This window comes from Saimiri boliviensis, chromosome 10, assembly GCF_048565385.1.
Source record: "Saimiri boliviensis isolate mSaiBol1 chromosome 10, mSaiBol1.pri, whole genome shotgun sequence".
NCBI lineage: Eukaryota > Metazoa > Chordata > Mammalia > Primates > Cebidae > Saimiri > Saimiri boliviensis.
Genome location: NC_133458.1, coordinates 24,422,525 through 24,443,248, shown reverse-complemented (window position 1 = coordinate 24,443,248; position 20,724 = coordinate 24,422,525). Strand labels below are relative to the sequence as shown.

The 20,724-nt window shown below is 37.5% G+C and overlaps 1 protein-coding gene across 2 annotated transcripts in view; it reads right to left on the bottom strand.

Moving 5' to 3' along the window:
* Positions 1 to 20,724, bottom strand: part of CHCHD3 (coiled-coil-helix-coiled-coil-helix domain containing 3) — a 293,060-nt gene that overhangs the window by 177,916 nt on the left and 94,420 nt on the right. For both annotated transcript variants that reach the window (XM_010342955.3, XM_039472913.2), the window contains exon 4: positions 11,573 to 11,690. In XM_010342955.3, coding sequence (XP_010341257.1) covers positions 11,573 to 11,690 — 118 coding nt within the window. The remainder of the gene's footprint in view (positions 1 to 11,572; positions 11,691 to 20,724) is intronic.

The window sequence follows — 20,724 nt, the reverse complement described above, 5'->3', positions numbered from 1 at the left end:
GAGGAATAGTTGCTATAAAGAACATTATTGAAATAACTGACAAAATTAAAATCTGGATTAAATGTTAAAATAGTCATCAATGCTAAATTTCTTGATTTTGACAACTGGATTTGATTACGTAAGAAACACTGATTTTGAAGAGGCAGAAGTATTAAGAGGTAAGTGAATGTGCTATCTTCTACCCATGCTCAAATGATTCCCCTCCTCCAAATATATATATAAATATAGATAAAGTATGGTAAATGTCTAAAAATAGATGAATCAGAGTTAAGCTCTTTGTACTATTCTTACAGCATTACTGTAAGCTAAAAATTATTTCAAAGTAAAAAGTTTAAGAGAGGAATTTTAAAATTCTTATTTCTTACAATGTCTCTACCTTTACCCTATGCAACACAATTATGCACACACACTCACGTATATAATCTAGCAATGTTAATACTCAGTTTTTATTTTTTGCAATAGTAGACATAAAGTAAAATCAGTTACCAGCTCTTTCCTATCATTCTACCAGAGCGATGAGAAAACAGCTTATTTTTTGGAAACAAATTAATTTTTTAATACATTAGTTAACCTACTGGCAAGAGAATCATTCTTGGAATTAGAAAGTATAACTGAAGAATACATTGACAATTATATAACTACATCCCCAATTTTTTGTTTCCCTTTTTTTTTTTTTTAATTTAAACTTAACAAATCTCAAAAATGGTCAATGGCATAGTTTTTCTAACTCTATTCTGAGCTTGGCTTTACAAACAAACCTACAGAATACCATCCTTTTAAATTTAAAATTCAATGAAAATACATAACTGATTGATTTCACTGCATGAGTAAAGCAGACACGGCTAACGTGTATCACATTTACTCCTAAAAATACTCTAGTGCAGCAAGCCTACCTCTCATCTCAACAGGCATCTTCCCAGATTAATGCTTCTTTATTATCCAAAGTAAGAAAAATAACTGAATCATCTCTTACCTCCTCCACAAATAAAGACTTCACGTTAGACATAAAAAAGAGAGGGCCGGGCATGGTGGCTCACACCTGTAATCCCAGCACTTTGGGAGGCCAAGGCAGGCAGATCACAAGGTCAGGAGTTCGAGACCAGTCTGACCAACCTGGTGAAACCCCATCTCTACTAAAAATAGAAAAATTAGCTGGGCATCCCAGCAACTCAGAAAGCTGAGGCAGAAGAATCACTTGAACTCAGTAGGCAGAAGGTTGCAGTGAGCTGAGATCACGCCATTGCACCCCATCCTGGGCAAAAGAGCAAGACTCCATCTCAAAATAAAAAAAGAAGAGAAAGTTTTTGCCTTAATATGCTAGTATGCCTTTGAGGCCAAGGGAATGGATAATTTCTACAAACCAGTTCCTTTTGTGTCTATATCAACCACTTCTCCCAAGTATGACAGGCCATGGCAAACTTTCTTTAAATAAGAACATTCAAAAATGCCTTAAGGAAAGTAAGCAAGTAGCATTTCCTTTGACCAGTATCTTTTGTAATACAGGGAATCAGGTAAGAAACTTTTTTTTTAAAATACTGAAATTTACGGCTTGACATGCCAGAAGCTTTTAAATGCAAATGGTTTAGATGGAAATGGTAGTGCTAATATTTCTTATCCATGCTGGTAAACAGATTATTCTCAATCCCCAATAGTATTATGATTGTGCATACATTATTTCACTAAGCAAGAACACACAAGGCCTGTTACAGTGGTTAAGGCTGCCTGTCTCTATGCTGAGTAGGCTCATAATGCCATGGGGTGGGTGGGTGAGTGGGTGTGTGTGTGTGTGTGTGTGTGTCTGTGTGTGTGTGTGTGTGTGTGTGGTGTTTTACTTTTGTGAGTGTACATCATATGCATGATGATTAGTTGCTTTTTCTACTTACATCTGCAGTAATTTCTGCTTTGCCCACGTGCCTAAAAGTCCATTCACTCATTCTAATGTAATAAATCAAATCTATTACACGTTAAAAACAAACAACAACAACAAACTAAATAGGCTAAATTGTGCCCAACATAAGATCACCTAGGCACAGGAGAACAGAGTTGTGACCCTGGCTCCATCTCTGTGCAACGTTCAGTTTCACGGTCTCTTTCAATGTTTGCTGTATCATCTCTAATAGGAATGAATGATAGCTGACCTACCCATTTCAAACACCCAAGGAGATACTAGAATTAAAGGCTCTTAGTTAAATGGGGGAAAAAGAAAAAAAAAAAACCCTAAATCTAAAATCAAATATTGCTTTTACTGTGATGCTGGTTATCAACAAAGCTCATAAGCTTCAAGACACTAGCTAGAATCACTTTGTGATGCCTTTGGGTTTCAGAGCTATGGTTCCAGGCAATGAGTTAGCTGTGTTCCTGAGAGTCAAATATGTAACCTATGGATAGATAAGATAGGATTTAAAATACGTGCATACACTGAGCTAAAGAAACTGTAAGTGGATGAAGTTTAATTTCTAAGCAGAAAATGTATATGAGTAGGTTTTATAATCTCCAATTAAACTGGACCATGACACTGACTGGTGTTCTTTCTTATCAAGAAAATATTAAACAGAAATCTGGAATTAAATTTACAGTCAGTGTTTGAAACAGACAGAAGTTAAGTATGAAACTTTGTAACCATTTGTCATAAAACATGGAAGAAGAGGGAAAAGCTAGCTAGAAAACTCTAAATGCTTTATCTAATCAACAAATTTCTATGACAATGAAGATATTTGATAAGTTTACCTCAAGTAATCATAAATTATTGGTGCAGATCATTCCACTGTATTTTTTTGAAAATAGCATGGTGCTGTCTTGAGTAAATCATATTCTGCCTGCAGCAATGTAGCTTACCTCGAATTATTTCAGAATCATCTAAAAGGACTCATTTTTCTATTAAAATGATGAATGGGCTAAATGAGGTATGTAATAAATACTGCAGGTTTGTAAACAGATTCCTGCTCTCTAGAGAATGGAACCCTTACTTCATTTGGTAATTCTGCCCCTTGGTATTTTCAAGAGAAGTCATCCTTAAACTACAGTTAGTAGAGAAAAGAGTAGAGTGAGTCACATTGGAACAAAATGGCCAATATCTTTATGGTTAGGGGAATAGTTTCAGGTACATGAAATAGCTGCCAACTACCCTCACCCCCAAATCAGGGCACAGGTCAGAACATTAAGAAACACAGAAAAAGCATAACTCAGTGCCATTTAAGAATCACATCTAAGCAATAAAAACAGAGATACCTAAAAGAAATACAGAGCTGGGATATTCGACAATGTGAAAAATTTAACATCCAATAAACAAAAATGAAGCAGGCCTCATTGTACACGGTGTATCACATAGTATATCACATAATAAACAATACTGCTGTTCAATGTACTACTGACTTCGCTAAACAGCAGATCCATGCACAACAGATTGCAAGCAAGTCACAAAAACTGTATCAGAACTGACAGTTGTGTGACTTGCCATGAAGACGACCTGGAAAGATCACTGTAAGAATATAAGGAGCTCATCTGCCTTACATTCTCATTCAAAACATAATATGCAAAACATGTACTTGGGATTCTTAAGAACTGACAGACTTGATGATGTTTAACTTTTAATTTGTTACAGGTTAAAACAAATACAAAGGGCCATATTTCTTAGCCTCTTTAGTAGGAAATGAGATTATGATGTCAGTTCAATAAAATTCCAAGGTGTTAATGACAGTTCATTTCAGACTAGGCAATGAAGTAAATATGATCACAATAAATGTGAGGTCATTATAAAAAGATGGAATTATAACCGGCTCTTTGCACCTTAGTTGCCTACGGACTTTTACGCAGTGCTCTCCATATCTCACCTGGACACCCATAATGACCCAAGTGATAGAATGTCAATAAGTTATTATGGCTAACACAGAGGACACCACTCAACAAGAACTGCCCTGAACCAACTGGTTTGCAAAGTAACTTGAAGAATTTTCAAAAGCATACTTAGAAAGAAAATATGGTAACACATTCTAAGCAGAGTTGTTCCCCCTAGCTATCTTTAAATATGACTAATTGTTGCCAAAAACATCAATAGCATTCTGCTCAACTGTGCTGTCTTCTTTCCTAATCACTGTCAGAAAGGTCAGGCAGTCTGAGACAGTTCTTTGGTGAAAGGCATCACAAGGAAATTGCAGTCACACCTACACCATGTTCGCTGGATAGGCCCCCCCAGTTCGGCAGTGAGATCTCCAGGACTAGGACACTCCACTGTTCTCCACGTCCAGGTCACTCAGTATCTAGTCAGCATGATATTGAGCTTCTGGGAGGCAATCTGGCGATGTTAAGATCCTAGGTATTTCCAGCCAAGTGTGGTGGCTGACGCCTGTAATCCCAGCACTTTGGGAAGCAAAGGAGGGAGGATCTCCTGAGCCCAAGAGTTTGAGACCAGCCTGGGCAACATGGCAAAGTCCTGTTTCTACAAAAGAAAAAAAAAACAAAATAAAATAAAATAAGCTGGGCATGATAGAACATGACTCCAGTCCCAGCTACTCGGGAAGCTGAGGTGGGAGGTTGAGGCTGCAATGCGCCATGATTCTGCACTGCATTCCAGCCTGGGGAATGAGCAAGACCCTGTCTCAAAAGAAAAAAGAAAAGAAAAGAAAAAAGATCCTAGGCATTTCTGCCAACCTGGATGAAGAAAGGGTGTCTGACAATGTACAGCTGAGAAATCTATTCATCTGGGCAAGTTTTCCGGATACAAGCAAAGTTTAAATCTGTAATCTCAAGTCCTATTCATTCTTTGAGATCTTAACATACAGCCTAGGCAGGCAAACTGAAACAAAACACATTTCTCCTTTTCCAATACAGTAGCAAACATACCTGAAGCTGGCCTGCTACTCCACAGAAAATGTGGCTCACAATCTCTTCACAAGGCTGTATGTGCATTCCAGCTGATAATAATAATGCTGCCATAACACACAGGAGGTAGAGGCCACACCCGATAACCAGGAACACAAAGGAGAAAACAGGATCCAAATGCTTTGTCCCAGAAACCCTACTAGCTTTGCTAAGTCCAAATGCACAGGAGGCTCTCACCTGTCGTGAGGGATACTTTCCTTTGAATTTCCTGGTAAGCTATTAAGGGAGCAAGAGACAGAAAGAACGAGACTTGCAGATGGATCTCTGAGCCCATTCTCACCAATAACACTGAGAAAAATGTCTAATACCTAAATCACCCAGATCCTTTCAATATAATGTGGAAATGCCATATTTCAACCGCTGTCAAAAGCAAAAGCTCAAACTCATTAACTTCATTTTTGGAACTCAAAGCAAACTAATAATACGCTATACATATCCAAATAATTGGAGGTTAGTGTCTAGGGCAAGAAAACCAGTACACAACATACATAACCAGAGAGACAGAGTTTTAACAGAGCTTATAATCCAAGTACTAAATTGCACCCAAAAAAGTGAAATTGTTTTTAAAATTGTCTTTAAATGCCCAATAAAAGAACCCAGGAAACCACTGCTTACACTGCAACTTCAATCACCTGGCTAATTTTAGTGATACTAACAACCCCAAGTGATCACTCTTACTCTTCTCTTACACAAAACTTTTGAGCATGAACCATGTCGATCATTTCAAAATTACCACCCCAGTTGTATCCTCTCCCCCTTGGATAGAACCTCCCTTGGACAGCAGTGGTGCTTCCTTTAATTTAGTCATTTTTCTCTATACCCCAAATTCAAAACCTTTTTCTTTTTTACCAAGAAATTTCAACTGTCACAGTTTGAAGCACAAACAACACACAGAATTGAAAGGTACACAGTACAAAATTAATCAATTCTTCTTGATTGCTTCACTGGTGCATTTCAGACAAAAGGCAAACTGGGGATGAAAAGTAACATTTTGGAGAAACAGTCGCTTAAATTTGCAAAAACTAAATTTATGCATTCACCCACCTTTTTTTTTAACTGTGTTTTTTTTTTTCTAAACAGTATAAGGTTTTATAAATTCAAAAATTATAGCTTAAGTTAAGACAAAACATACAAAGCAAGAATAACCTTCCCCACAAACCTGACACTTAACTGCAGACTCTGAAGAAAAGCAACACCAGATCTAATCCATCTTTGCATCCCCGGTAAGTAGCACTTAGTACACAGTAGATGTTTAATAAATGTGTGATGAAGGAGAATGCAGAAAGGAACAAAAATATCTAATGATCAGACTAATGTTCTTGCCAAGATCTGAACAGAACAACTGGTACAGTATCATAGGCCAGGACCTTCTTCAATAATACACTGAAGTCAGATTTCACAATATGCTTAGTCCAAGACATAGTTTACATTGTTTGCTAACTTTTGTATTTAAAATGATGTAAAGTTGCTGATACTAGAAACGTTGCTTGTAGTTAGCCTTGATGTTTCTCTAAACCCTTCAACCTAAAATCCTAGCAATACTACCTCCCAGATAGTTCCTACTCCTCATCTTTTCTCTGCATTCCTGCTTCCATGCCCTAATTCAGGTGCCACCTGTTCTCACCTGGATTAACACAGGGCTTTCTAACTGGTCTCTAGGCTTCAAGCCATTTCCTCTTCTGCTGTTCCCTTCAAACTTCATTAGAGTGTAAGCTAAAAATCAAACCCTAAGCCCCACAACTGAATAAATGGACACCCTCTTGGCCAAGGGGACCTCAGAGAAACTTAAAAAATGGGTTTTCCACCATAAAGGGACAGGGAGTCAGACAAGTCTCTTTATACACCCTCTCTTTTGCAGTTTAGAAACAACCACTGACCAGCATTAAAATAAAGACCATAAGACTGACAAAGGAGACTTTTTGTGGCAATCAGGTACCTACAACAAACAAGACCTAGGGCCATGCAGACAAGGGCTAAGTTATGAACCCCCTGCACACATGTGCGTGCACACACACACACACTCACATACACACACAGTTAAAGAATAAGCTACCGTCTAACTGCCACAAGGCTTTTCACTCAGCAACTTCTAGTAGTATCCCACTGTCCCCATGCTTCCATGCTTTTGCCTGCAATACCCGAGGCTGTTTCAACCCACTACTCAACCTTGGGAGCAAATCCTACTCATATTTCAAGATTCAGCTCAGGGGTCCCTTCTCCCGAAAATCTTCTCTATTTTTCCCCATTTCCTCTCCTCCTATTTACAGGGCTTCGGTAGATTCAATTAGTCATTTATTCAATCAACAAATCTTTATTGACTGCTTACTGTTTGCTCAGCACTGGCATATATTAAGCACTCTATTAGGTGTTGAATAAATGCATGCAAACATAGCAATTAGTTAAAAGAAAGGCAAAGTCCTGGCTTTCACAAAAGTGAGAAGTCTCACAAGACTATAAGTAGCATGGCTCTATAACAGACTTCGCATTTTTAAACATTATTTTAAATGTATCTTTCTTCCACATTTTATTGCTCAAGGACAGGATTCTGTCTTTCATTTATAGATCATTAGTACCTAACATAGTACTTTTCATAGTAAGCACTCAATAAAACATTTGTCCAAAGAGTAACGAAACTATCTCACATGTACATTTATAAACTCCAGAATACTGAAGTAAATATTGCTCTAAGTAAACTGAGACTTATTTTAACATTTAGATTTAAAAAGAAAATACTACATAGTTCTGTGATGATAACAAGAAATATGTGGCTCATGTCTATGATCCCAACACTCTGGGAGACCAAGGCAGAAGGATCACTTGAGGCAGGAGTTCAAGATCCATAGCAAGACTTTGTCTCTACTTAAATTTTTTTAAATAATAAAAAAATTAAAAATTAAAAAAAATCTAAAATTAAACCAGCATAATGTAACAAGACATAAAAAAGAATGGGTCAACATTTTAAATGGCATTTTAAAAAGAAAATATAATTGCAAAGTCAGAAAAACTAACCTACTATTCTTCAATTTCAAAAAAGATCTAATGACAGCAAATATGAGATTACATATACAAGATCTTTAACATACATGTATAATCCAGTTGCATTAACTTTACAAATTCCTTGGTCCTGTCCTTTTAATCAGTCTTCATTCTTTACAGAGATGCTTTCCTGCTCCTAAGAAGCATATTTTGAATGTGAGCTGCTTTTAGCATTTTCATGCAGGTAAAATCATTATCAGTAGACTGCCTCTTCCAAAGCCTCTGGATAAAGTCAACTGATTAAAATGCTGGCACCGCTCAGTGCTGAGTAGAGGAAGGGGCTGGTACTCTTCCAGAATTTAGAGTGGGATTAACAGCTTCCCCAGCTAAAGCAATTCTTCCAAAGGGGAAAGTTTTGATCTGATCCTATTTTAAAACTTCAACAACAGGGCCATCGTGACTTTGGCCTTCAAAGAGCTGCAATAAAGCTAGCTGCTAAAACAACTGTGGGAAGAAAAAGCCTGGACTCACATCTAAGGAGACAGAAACCTAAATGTCAGCTGTTAGTGAGCCAGAAAGATGTGGGGGGTGTGAGGTAAGGGGTGGGAATCATTTTATTTCACAGTCCCAACATCACATCAGCTCCCCTGCCTTCACCCCCGTTCTCCTGAAAGACAACTTTTTAATTACTTCATATGTGTGAAACCCAATCTTTACTTTCCCTGCAGGCTGCAACATTTGAGTTCTAAATAAAGAGGAACGAAGCAATGTCTGGCCATCACTCAAAGAGTCCCACATCTTAGAATTAAGAATGGCAGCAATACAGGCCCTCCACACACAGTGCCGCAATGCTAACCTTCTTGGGGTGACTCCCACATCAATTATGGGTAATGAAGATGCCCACCTCTCCAGCTGGGGACTGAGGAACTAACATACAACAGCAGGCTTGCAAAAGCTGTCCAGACCACACAATACTGGTTTGGAGGGTGGTGGAATGCATAATCTGAAACCCTAAAGCATGCATAAAATACATACATACGGGGAAGGCAGGAAGAACTTTATACCTCTACATTAATGACAGATGACAGAATTAGAGTAATACTGATTTTCTTTGTAATTTTTATATTTTCCAAATGTTCTATATTTTTGTGTTAATTTAATAATTAGTAGAAAACTCAGTGAAAGACAACCATTAAAATGCGACCACACAAAAACATATTTATTGGTATAAAAACTTTTACCACACAGCCTAAATGTTTTAATGTGAAGATTATTGTAAGAGCTATAAAAAAAGGGGAATGCTACTATCTATGTTCAGAGAAATACAGTTATACACACAAAATCAAATGTTTTATACCAACTTCATGGGAAGGAAAAGGAATAGAAAAACAATGAACCAAAATGTTAACAGTAATTATCTCTGAATTCTGGTACACTGAGGGATTTTAGTATCTCTTTGTATTTATTTTCTAATCTTTACCCCATAAATATGTATGTCTTCCATAATAACAAATAACAAAAATAAAGAGAGAAATCTGGCAAACACATTGGGAATTACCCGGTAACTAAATGCCATAGGCAGCCATGTTGCTGTGGCCATGGCAGACCAAGCAAATGTCTGGGCAGGAAGGGACTCTTTGAATCAGCTGCCATCCTATGGCATAAATTTTACATTTATTCCCTAAATGCTCTGAGGCTCTGTTTGGCCAATATTACAACAGATGCTGAAATACAGGAGTTGTGAGTAAATAAAGACAAACAATAGACAAGATTCGTTAGGTAAAAAAGAGAGATCGGACTGCAGATATGCTCTTCCAATCAAAATATGTTGCTTAATATTTTAGTTATGTTGAGTAACAAACCTTTTGATACTTTCGCATTTTTCTGTGACAACTCGTTTTATGTCTAAGCCAAGTGTGTGTATACACTTGATGAGTTTTTTTGAGTTTTTGAATCTTGCTTGTCTCCATGAACCAAGAGAACAAGATAGTATGTCCAAATTCAGGCAAAAAAGAGGTAGAGAAAGGGTGTTTCAAAGATAAGATTCAAAAGGGTAAAAGCTTGGAGGCAAAGAGAAATGCCAACCAAAGTATTCTTCTGCCCGCTGGAAACTAAGAATTTTGCTGCACCTCTCTCAAACATGAGTGCTATTAACCCCCTCCACTACATCCTTATTCCAAATTCCAAATTTGATGTCTTTAATATGCATGGAAATGACCTTTCAACCACCCACTGACCTGACATTTTTTCAAATTCCTCAAAAAATCCTTCAGCTTAGAGGTACAACAGATGTAATTTTCAGTTGAATTACTCAAAACTTACTGTCTTTAATTCTGAAATTATTCCCCTTTCACAATGACTGACTTTGCTTCCACCTCTCTTATTCCTTTAGTTCCACTGAATACATGTACTGTTCTCAGGGCAGCTGCCAGTCAGTCCACTGACATTTCTTTCTTAGTCTACCACCTCTATTCTGGCTTCACTATTTGCCCATGCAGGCTGGACCGCAGATAATGTCACGGAAGAAACTGATTCCTTATACATGGACTTCCTTTTATGGTCTTTATTGCAGCTAGTCATGGGTTAACCTTTCAAAGAAATGACCAAGGTAAAGAATGGGAGATACTAGAAATTGGCCCTTTTCTTATAAAGTTTTGGTGTTTCCCAATTGCCTACGGGACTAGGAAAATTCCCCTCACTCTTGCATTCAAAGTTCTCCACTCCATGGTCCCATTTTCCCTGTCCAGTAAGTTCCCAACTGTGCTCTAATGAAGACGAAAGGTTCCAAGGAATTACATCTGGGTTTCTAGGAAGGCTGAAGTAGGAGCTAAGCATTCAACACTCCAGGTTTTAACCAGAGCAGCTCCACTTTTATCTATTAAATAACAGGAAGAAATTGCTTAATAAATTATCTTGAATACAAAAGACAGAATAGTATCAGCCATTAAAAGCTACATTTCAGAAAAATGTTCAGTGACACAGGAAAATGTTCATGAGGCTTAACACCATATACAGCATTCTCTAAACTCTTCAATAGTAAAAAGTCCAGGAAAAAAATAATCTGGAGAAAAACACACACCAGTGTAAATCATGGTTGTATCAGAAAGACAGACAGATTGATGGGTGCCTTTTAAACTTTCTTCTGTCTGTCAATAATCCTTTCAAAGACAACAACAACAACAAAAAACATATCTATGTAATCTTTTAAAAGATTAAAAAATATTTTTCTTTAAAAAAATTCTGTTAGAAAAGACTGTTCCCCAAGGCTCTGGCTCTATATTTCCTCTTCCCTAAACCCCAGAGAGTGACTGATCAAACCTTACTCACCTATGCCAGAATCTTCCAAACTAACATCTGGTAGTTGCCAGCAACGAGAGAAAGCAGCCTAGATTGCTGACCCCCGAGGTTTCAAAGGCAATAAAACTAAAGGCAAAGGAGAAAAGAAGCAAACAGACCACAATCCTTCAGGCGTGAAAACTGTGCGTATGTCTGTGTGTTGGTCTTTACTTCAACACTTCCAGAGTTACCTGTCTTTAATGTCCTTGATGGTTAAACCTAAACTTCATGCTACTTGTAAAAGGCAAAAATCAAAATCTGAGCAAAGAGAACATGAATAATATTATCAACACTAAAAGCTGGCACACAGCACTTCGCTTTTCCCAAACATCAGAGATTTCCTTGTAGGCAAGAAAATTTCTCCTACATTTTTAATACTCACCAGGTGCTTTGCCTTTGCGCGTTCCTCCTCACCAGCTATCCTCTCCCGAAGGATGGCTCTGGTTAACTGCTCATTGGCAGCAGCCCTCTCTTGGTCTAGCTCTCTGGCTTGCTTTAGTCTGAAGTGACAAGAATTGTCTAAGTTAGAAACAGTATTTTTATTAGTTGACATTATTTTCTACCAAATGAAATAATTAAAAAATAGAAACATATAGCCACAAGGGTCAACAGCTGAAATCATCTTGGCCCATAACCTATCAAAAAAGCAGGTAAAGAAGTAAATCCCCATGCAGCCTCCACCCAAGCATTTAAAATAACCAAATTCAAATACATGAAGAAGCTTATTAATCTGGCAAACATAACTAAGTTTACAAAGGTCTTCTTATGTAAAATTAAAATCTGCTCACCAAAAAAAAAAAAAAAAAAATCCATCCCGGGTGCTTCTATTTGGCCTCTGGAAATTTAAGTAATTAACAAACCATTTAGGCCAGGAGCAGTAGCTCAGGCCTGTAATCCCAACACTTTGGGAGGTCAAGGAGGATGCAGCACTTGAGGTCAGGAGTTCAAGACCTGCCTGGCCAACATCGTGAAACGCCATCTCTACTAAAAATACAAAAATTAGCTGGGCATGGTCGCGTATGCCTATAATCCCAGCAACTTTGGAGGCTGAGGCAGGAGGATTGCTTGAACCTGGGAGGTGGAGGTTGCAGTGATCTGAGATCACGCCACTGCACTCTAGCCTGGGGAACAGAGCAAGACTCCATCTCAAAAAAACTAACAAAAAAAAAGCCATCTACATGACAAATATTTGAAGGTAACCATCATCTCTTTCTCCAGACTTACTCATCTGTTTACTGAATGCACACCAGGCACTATGCTAGGTATTGAGGACACAGTGATAAACAAAATGGATAGGTCACTGTCCTTGCGGCTGTCACATCGCAGCAGAGAAGGCAGACATTAGGGAACTAATGAGGACATCATTCCTCCCAGTATGTTACCCCTATTTTCCAACAATCGTCATAGGCAAATACAGCCACACCTTTCAACGGCAGGGCTTCTCACTTCTGGGATGACTCCAAACTATCTGTTAGCTCCAAACTAAACCGAACACTCCAGCCATGCTCTAGCTAAATAGGACAGGAGAACCTGGATCTGTATACAGTACTAATTCTATTAATGAAGTGTAAGATTGCATTAGATTTGTCAGTAGCCTCACCACACAATTAAATCATATTCAGTTACAACCCACTAAAACCCCTCATTGTACATGATCAAGATAAATTACTTTGGCACTGATTTTTGCCATGGTGCCTGCCACATAGAGGCATTCAGTAATCACCAAATCACTAAACATTTCAGTCTAATCTCATGGACAAAGATTTTCTGATTGCCTTTTCTTCTTGGAGAGAATAACCCCACTATGCCAGCATATCCCTGAAGGTATAAGCTATGCTTTTAAAAGGAAAGGTAAAATTGTCATGTTGGTGTAAGTGAAATTCTGAGTGAAATCTACTTTATGCATGCAAATGATGAGCACCAAATTCTACTCAGTACTAGCCTATCAAATTTTAGCTTTAGAAAGCTTGCTGAAAAAACCTAGAGATAAAAATTTTTGTTACTATTTTTAAATTGCTACATCATCCTGATACTCGGGAATTCTCCGAAATCAATTACAAAAAAAAAAAAAAAATCACCTTGCAAGATATATTCCAAAGTTACAATGCTCTTCCCCTAAAAATAAAAACTTTGTAGCTTTGTGTCTTAAATAAAAAAAGAGGAATAGAAACAAATTAAAATCTGTACTTCAAAATTCTCTCATGCAAAAGTAACCTTTGGGAAACTTCCTCAGCAGTAAGCATAATGACACTCATACAAATCAAATTTCTCTAAATTATTTCACAAGGACCATACAATAAATTCAGCAACATCAATGATATCAATACATTAACTCCACTGGGTATGTGTAATTGTAAGAGAACAGCAATAATTAGAAGTCACACCACTTCCCTAGAACAGCAGTTCTAAAAGTACAGTTCACAAACCAGCTGCAGTAGCATCAGCTGGGAGCTTGTTAGAAATGCAGCTTCTCAGATACCACCCCGCACCTGCTGAATCAGAAACTCTAGGGATAGTGTCTAGCAAACTATCTTTTCATAAGCCTTCCAGAATTCTGATACATGCTCAGGTTTGAGACCACAGCCCTTAATTACCAAAATGTACTTTTCCTCAAATAAATCCTGGAGATAAATGAAAGTAACATCAAAAATGAAGTGGTCCATATGAGAATATTGTACAAATAACTGCTGAGGTTATCATATCAGATTACAACGCTGTGTATTTAAAGCATTTTTATGGACATCTTACCTATAAGTAAAAAAGCATTACCTATTTTTACATGTGAGGTGGAAACAAGATCATTTGTGGATCAACTACTATGGCCAAGCACTACATGAGGTATTTTACATACATGTATAAAATGTTCATTAAGATGCTATTAGTTCATGAACATAAAATGAATTCTGTACAGCTAGATTATCTACCACATTTGGTGTATCTAATTTTAAAGTACTATTTATTTTAACAATTACTACAATTTTTTCCATTTTAGTTTACGTGGTATGACTTAGATCTTAATTACATACGGTGTTCTACATGCTTCAATTTTAAGAAAGACAGGATCATAAGGATTTTGGCAAGTTAGAAAAGCAAAACATGAGCACAAAAGCCTTCAACGTGATAATAAAAATGAACACATTTAGCTTGCCATGACTGGTACAGATAAGCAAGGGTAAAACAAGGCTCTGTACTTACTATCTGACTAAGTATTTTATTTAACCTCCACGAGTCCTGTTATTCTCATGAGTAAAATGAATTAGTGTAATACTCCCTTACAGGATTCTATACAAACAAGGATCGTGGAGCAATGCCCATAACATAACATACACTCAACAATGTTAGGTAAGTAGCAGTAATAATAACAGTACCCACTATGAGGGTGGGAATACAAAGAAAGCAGTGATTTTCCAAAATGAAGAAGACCATCTCCAAATTCACTAACTACAATGTCGTTTCCATCACCTTTTCCAATTCTTCACCAGTAAGTTCTGCTTTATTTTTATAACCTCTAAGGACTTCTAAGATCACAAATGGACTCTCTTAACTCCAGCAGCCCTGCCCTTTCACAAGCTGCTTCCTTTCCCTCTTGTCCACAGCTCCGTAAGGACAAGGATTTGGCCTACTTTTGTTCACTGCTATATCCCAGTGCTTATAAGTGCCTGCCACATACTAAGCCCACAAGAAAAACTTGTTGATGCATGCATGTATAAATGAATGAACGAATGAACGAATTAATAAATGGCATATTTCCAACCACAAACAAAAAAAAGGAAAAAAACAAACAAACAAACAAAAGGCTATATAGTATATAAGAAACAACTAGAGAGACAAACTGTATCCTCCAACGGCCTGGCCACCATGTTCGATGCGGCACATACGTGATATAGTCCCAGGCTACACTAAATCACCTACAACAGGAGGTGCCACAACAGTCTAGAGTCCCCGCAACATCAACACCTAACTCTATTTGACACCTGGACTGAAAGAGGATTGGCAGTGGCACAAACTGACTAAAAAGAATATTATTATCCTTTCTTAATAAATTCATGTACTTTAATTCATCCTTACAAATAGAACTGCACAAATTCTCAAACGTTTTTAAAGGAATGTCTACAAATTTTAAAAAACTGTTTTTAAGGTTTGCACAGTGACTGTTTAAGAAACCACATCTTCTGTCATCAGGGAGTTTGTCAGTAGGACTCTGACCAAATTCTCACTTGCTATCAACAACTTACCTGTACAACCTAACAAGCCTCCGTTTTCTCCACTTTAAAATTTGAAGGTTCAACTATTATATAATCTTGCGGTCCCTTGCATAGAAATATTTTTAAAACTCTATACCTTAAACATATTATTCCACATTCCACAAAAAATCTTGAAAAAGGTGGTGGCAGGGGATAAATGAAAGAGAGGGGTATTATATTATCTCCCAGGCTGATACTGTTATAATTTCTCCTGTAATTCTGAGATCTGCTACTACAGTACTCAACAAAAACTATACACTGGAATTCATAAATTTGTTCAGTATATAATTATTAGGTGAGAGGGCTACTCTGGTTACTGAGAATAAAGCAGTGAGCAAGAAACACAGTCCTCACCTTCATGAGTCTTGATTACAAATAACAGATGCATTATTTTTAAAAAGTTAGGTGGGTATCTATGACACTGCATGGGTGGGACTGGTATTTAACTCAAGCTCTACAGGACATTAACTGAGCAACATGGGGAAGGAGAAAGTGTCTTAGGCAGAGGAAACACCAGTTGGGTCCAGAAGCACCAAGAAAGGATTTCCTTCAGTTAGATTCCTGTGACAGCCTTAGAAGTGTCTCTAAGGCTTGAAATCACCTCTGCAAAAATTTTACTTGCTTTCAAATTCTTTCGGAGGACAGAGCTTCAATGGTATACTGACTGAGGTTCAGTTTTGTCCAGTGTCCAAAGATTAGAAGCTTCTAAGTTGCACCATTTCCCATTTATAGCAATAGATTTGAAACTCCAACACTGTCCTGTTCTCCATTTCCCCAATCCTCCCCTCCAAAATATTGCACGGCAATTATTTTCTTCTAAGTTTCCTCTTTCACTGATTCCTGTAAATCCTTTAATGAGCTACAACAACTTTGCAAAGAAAAGCACTGCTTAGGTTATCAGAAGCCCCCAATTCTTTTCAAAGTTTCCTCTCTGGCCCCTAGGTTTTATATCACATAGAGCTATGCTATTCAACGGCCATCTGCAAAGAGTAGATGCCCATGTAGCTGTCAACCAATTTTTCTCTTTTTGAACCAAATGAGACAGCCCTGCCATCTGGGCCTCTCTGAATACTACTGCCCAGATAGTGAAGCTATAAAATCAGAAGCCATGTTGTTTGGGAAACACTTCACTAAGGAGAGAAGACCAAGGCTCTCACTGATAAGGGAACGCTGGAATTTACGTGTAAAGGCAGGACATAAAGTAAGTCTTCATTACTAACTTGAGTTTCCAAAGATTTACGAATTATCTCAAAACAAAACTAAACATGCCAAGTATCTTACAGAATACATCCCTTTTTTATTTATTGGCATTTCCCACTTAATATTTTAGATCTCCTGCTCTAATATATTCTACATTAAGCCCTTGATTTAAGTTTCATTTAAATTTCTTTCTTTTAAATACATATCTCTCCTCATTTAAATTCTCTGGAGTTTCAAGCAAAGAAGTAGGAGTTTAGTGTAAACTTTTCTTATTTGCATTAAGTAATTGGATAGCTTGCCTAAGCTTAATGAAACAAATACCAGTCAGTGCTGCCCTTAGACCTCAAGCCCTAGCAACTTAGCTCTCTTCCTCTGTATATTGTCAATCAGGCGAGGGACTTGAGATACACCAGCAAAATTAATTCCTAAAAGCCAGCCAAATCTCCTATAATGAATATTACTACATGTCCTTTTAAATGGGAAAAAAAAAAACTACTTATAAAACATTCAACTTTCATGGACATCTGGTATAAATTCTAGTTCTATGTATTTCAGTCCCAGGGTAAAAAGTAGCCATATGACTTTACTCCCAAGAACCTAAAGGTTTTAAGAAAGTAGAAAGAGAATTTTAAAGGTAACTTTAGCAGGGCATTACAATATTGAACTTCATTCGCCTCCATAAGGGAGGCATTACTAGCTCTATTTTTTTTTTTTTTTTTTTGAAATAGGGTCTTGCTCTGTTGCCCAGGCTGGAGTGCAGCAGTATAATCTTGGCTCACTGCAACCTCTGCCTCCCAGACTCAAGCAATCCTCCTACCTCAGCCTCCCAAGTAGTTAGGACCACAGGTGCATGCCACCAAGCCTGGCTGATTTTTGTATTTTTGTAGAGACCAGGTTTCAGCATGTTGTCTAGGCTGGTCTCGATCTGGGCTCAAGCAATCCGGCCACCTCAGCCTCCCAAAGTGCTGAAATTACAAGCACAAGCCACCACACCAGCCACTATCACCATTTTTTTTAACATTAGAAAAACTGAGAAGTATAATAGAGGTGTGAAAGATCCTGATCTGACTTCCAAAGCCATGCTTCTTAAACCTCCTACAGAGTAAACTCCTTTATAGGAATTAGTTTCCATTATATTACTCACCTTTGTGGTCATGTAAGGACAGTTTTAAAATCTTACATTATTCACAGATATTTTAAAATAGGCTTTTTAAAAATTTGTTTATACTACATTAAGTCAGAGTTTGCCAGAGTCTACATTATTACCACCCCCTTCCCCAAAGTGGTTTGGCTTTCAATGGCCCTAAATGTTTCTCTGAATTTGGATACTGCTCATTTGGCCATCCACAGATACTCAGATTTATCTTCATATAGGTTGACACATAAGTAATTCTATACAATTCTAGCTTAGAAAATTACTTTATAATTTAATATATAAGGCCATATACTATGGAGAAAAAGTTGATAAGAACTTCAGATAATGGGTAAGAATAAATGGGAAACGGAGATTGCTAGAGATAAAGTGATTTGACTAAATTACTTATCTAAAGTTGAACCGTAACCATTGTACACAAGCAATATCTACAAGATACTGCAATGCACTTGACTCAGAAGGACTGTTTCAAACACTGAAAGAGAAAAATGAGTGACTACAACCTCAAAGGTCATTTTAATGCTAACGATGAATTTTATTTTAATGCATCATATTTCTTCAGAACCTGCTAAACCGGCATTCAAGCCGAATATTTACTATCCATTTTTAAACAGAAGAGCTGAGCTGGGTAATTCAATGAAGTAATTATTAGACTATTAAAAATCATGACAAAACAAGTATACAGCTTTCTATTAATAAGACTTGACAGAAATAAGGGAACAGAGAAGGTTCTCAGCTCAAATTGTTTCAAATCCTGGAAGAAAATATATGTGAACTGAGATTCCAAAATAAATGCATGAACATGAATATAGCCATTTTAAATTCATTTTTTTTATTTATTTATTTTTGAGATAGAGTCTCACTGTGTCACCCAGGCTAGAGTGCAGTGGTGTGATCTCAGCTCACTGCAACCTCCACCTCCCAGATTCAAGTGATTCTCCCACCTCAGTCTCCCAAGGCATGTGCTGCCATGCCCAGCTAATTTTTGTATTTTTGGTAGAGACAGGGTTTCACCATGTTGACCAGGCTGGTCTTGAACTCTTGACCTCAGGTGATCTGCCTGCCTCAGCCTCCCAGAGTGCTAGGACTACAGGCATAAGCCACCATACCCAGCCTAAATTCATATATAATATCTGTATGTGTAACAGATAAAGAGTTAGCATTTATTAAACTTACTTGTGCCAGGTACAGTTCTAGGCATTTGACAGGTATAATTCAGGTAATCCTCACAACAGCCCTGTTACATGAATTATATTTCAAATGAAAAGCTGAGGCACAGAGAAATTATGTAAAACTGAGGCTTAGAGAACTTATAAGTACAGCTGACCCTTCAATAACACAGGTTTGGACTGTGTAAAACCACATATGTGGATTTTTTTCAATAAATACATTGAAAATTTTTTGGAGATTTGTAGCAATTTGATAAAACTCACAGATTAACCACATATCTAGAAATATAAATTTTTTTAAGTATGTCATGAAAGCTTAAAGTATGTCGATTCTAGTCTATTTTATCATTCACTATCAAAAAATATACACAAATATATTATAAAAAGTTAAAATTGGCTAGGCACGGTGGCTCACACCTGTAATCCCAGCACTTGGGGAGGCCGAGGTGGGTGGATCACCTGAGATCAGGGGTTTGAGACCAGCCTGGTCAACGTGGGAAACCCCTGTCTCTACTAAAAATATTTAAAAATTAGCCAGGCATGATAGCAAGCACCTGTAATCACAGCTACTCAGGAAGCTGAGGCAGGGAGATTGCTTGAACCCAGGAGGAGGAGGTTACAGTGAGCTGAGATCACACCATTGCACTCCACGCTGGGTGACAGAGCAAGACTCTGTCTCAAAAAGAAAAGTTAAAATTTATCAAAATATATGCACACAACAGACTGTATATGGCATCATCTGCAGTGGAGGGAAATGTAAACAAAGGTAAAGATGCAGTATTAAGTCATAACTGCATAAAATTAATGATAGTACATACTGTATTGCTATAATAATTCACTATTATAATCTCCTGTTGCTACTGAGGTGAGCTCAAGAGTTACGAGTATCTGCTTGACACACTATGTGACGCTAATCATCTCTAAGTGAGCAGTTCGTCTCTCCAGTAAATTGCAGGTTGCAGTAAAAAGTGATCTCTTGAGGTTCTCATGTATTTTTCATTGTGTTTAGTGCAATACTATAACCTTGCATCGCATCATGGGACCAATACAAAGTGTCACTAGTGATGCTAGAAGTGCTCCCAAGAAGCAGAGAAAAGTCATGACATTACAGGAAAAAGAGTTGAATTGCTTGGTAAGTACCATAGATTGAGGTCTGCAGCTGCAGTTTCCTGCCATTTCGAGATAAGTGAATCCAGCATAAGGACTTGTTGTAGAAAAAGAAAATTCATGACACCTTCAATGCAGCTATGCCAGCAAGCACAAAAACTTTGCATGTTTTGAGAAATACCTTTTAATCCTGTATTGAAAACGTTAACTTTCATGTGAATGCTGGATTACTGAGAAAGGCTTACCTATAGACTCTAAAGTGATGTGAGGAAAAGTCAAGTCTCCATTATATGACAGCTTAAAGGAGAATTTAATACCAGCAAAGGATGGTTTGATAATTTGAGAAAGAGGTTTTACTTAAAAATCTCAAGCTAATAGGAGAAGCAGCTTCTCCTGACCAAGAAGCAGCAGACCAGTACCCAGATGCCACTAAGAAAATCACTAAGAAAGGATAACTGCCTGAACACATTTTTCATGCCAACAAAAGTGCCCTATTCTAGAAAATAAATGGCACAAAGGACATTTATGAGCAAAGAAGAGAAGCAAGTACCAGGATTTAAGACAGGAAGAGAGAGGCTATCTCTACTAGTTTTGTGCAAATGCAGTTGAGTTTATGGCACGACTGTCATTATCTATAAAGCTGCTAACCAGTGAGCCTTGA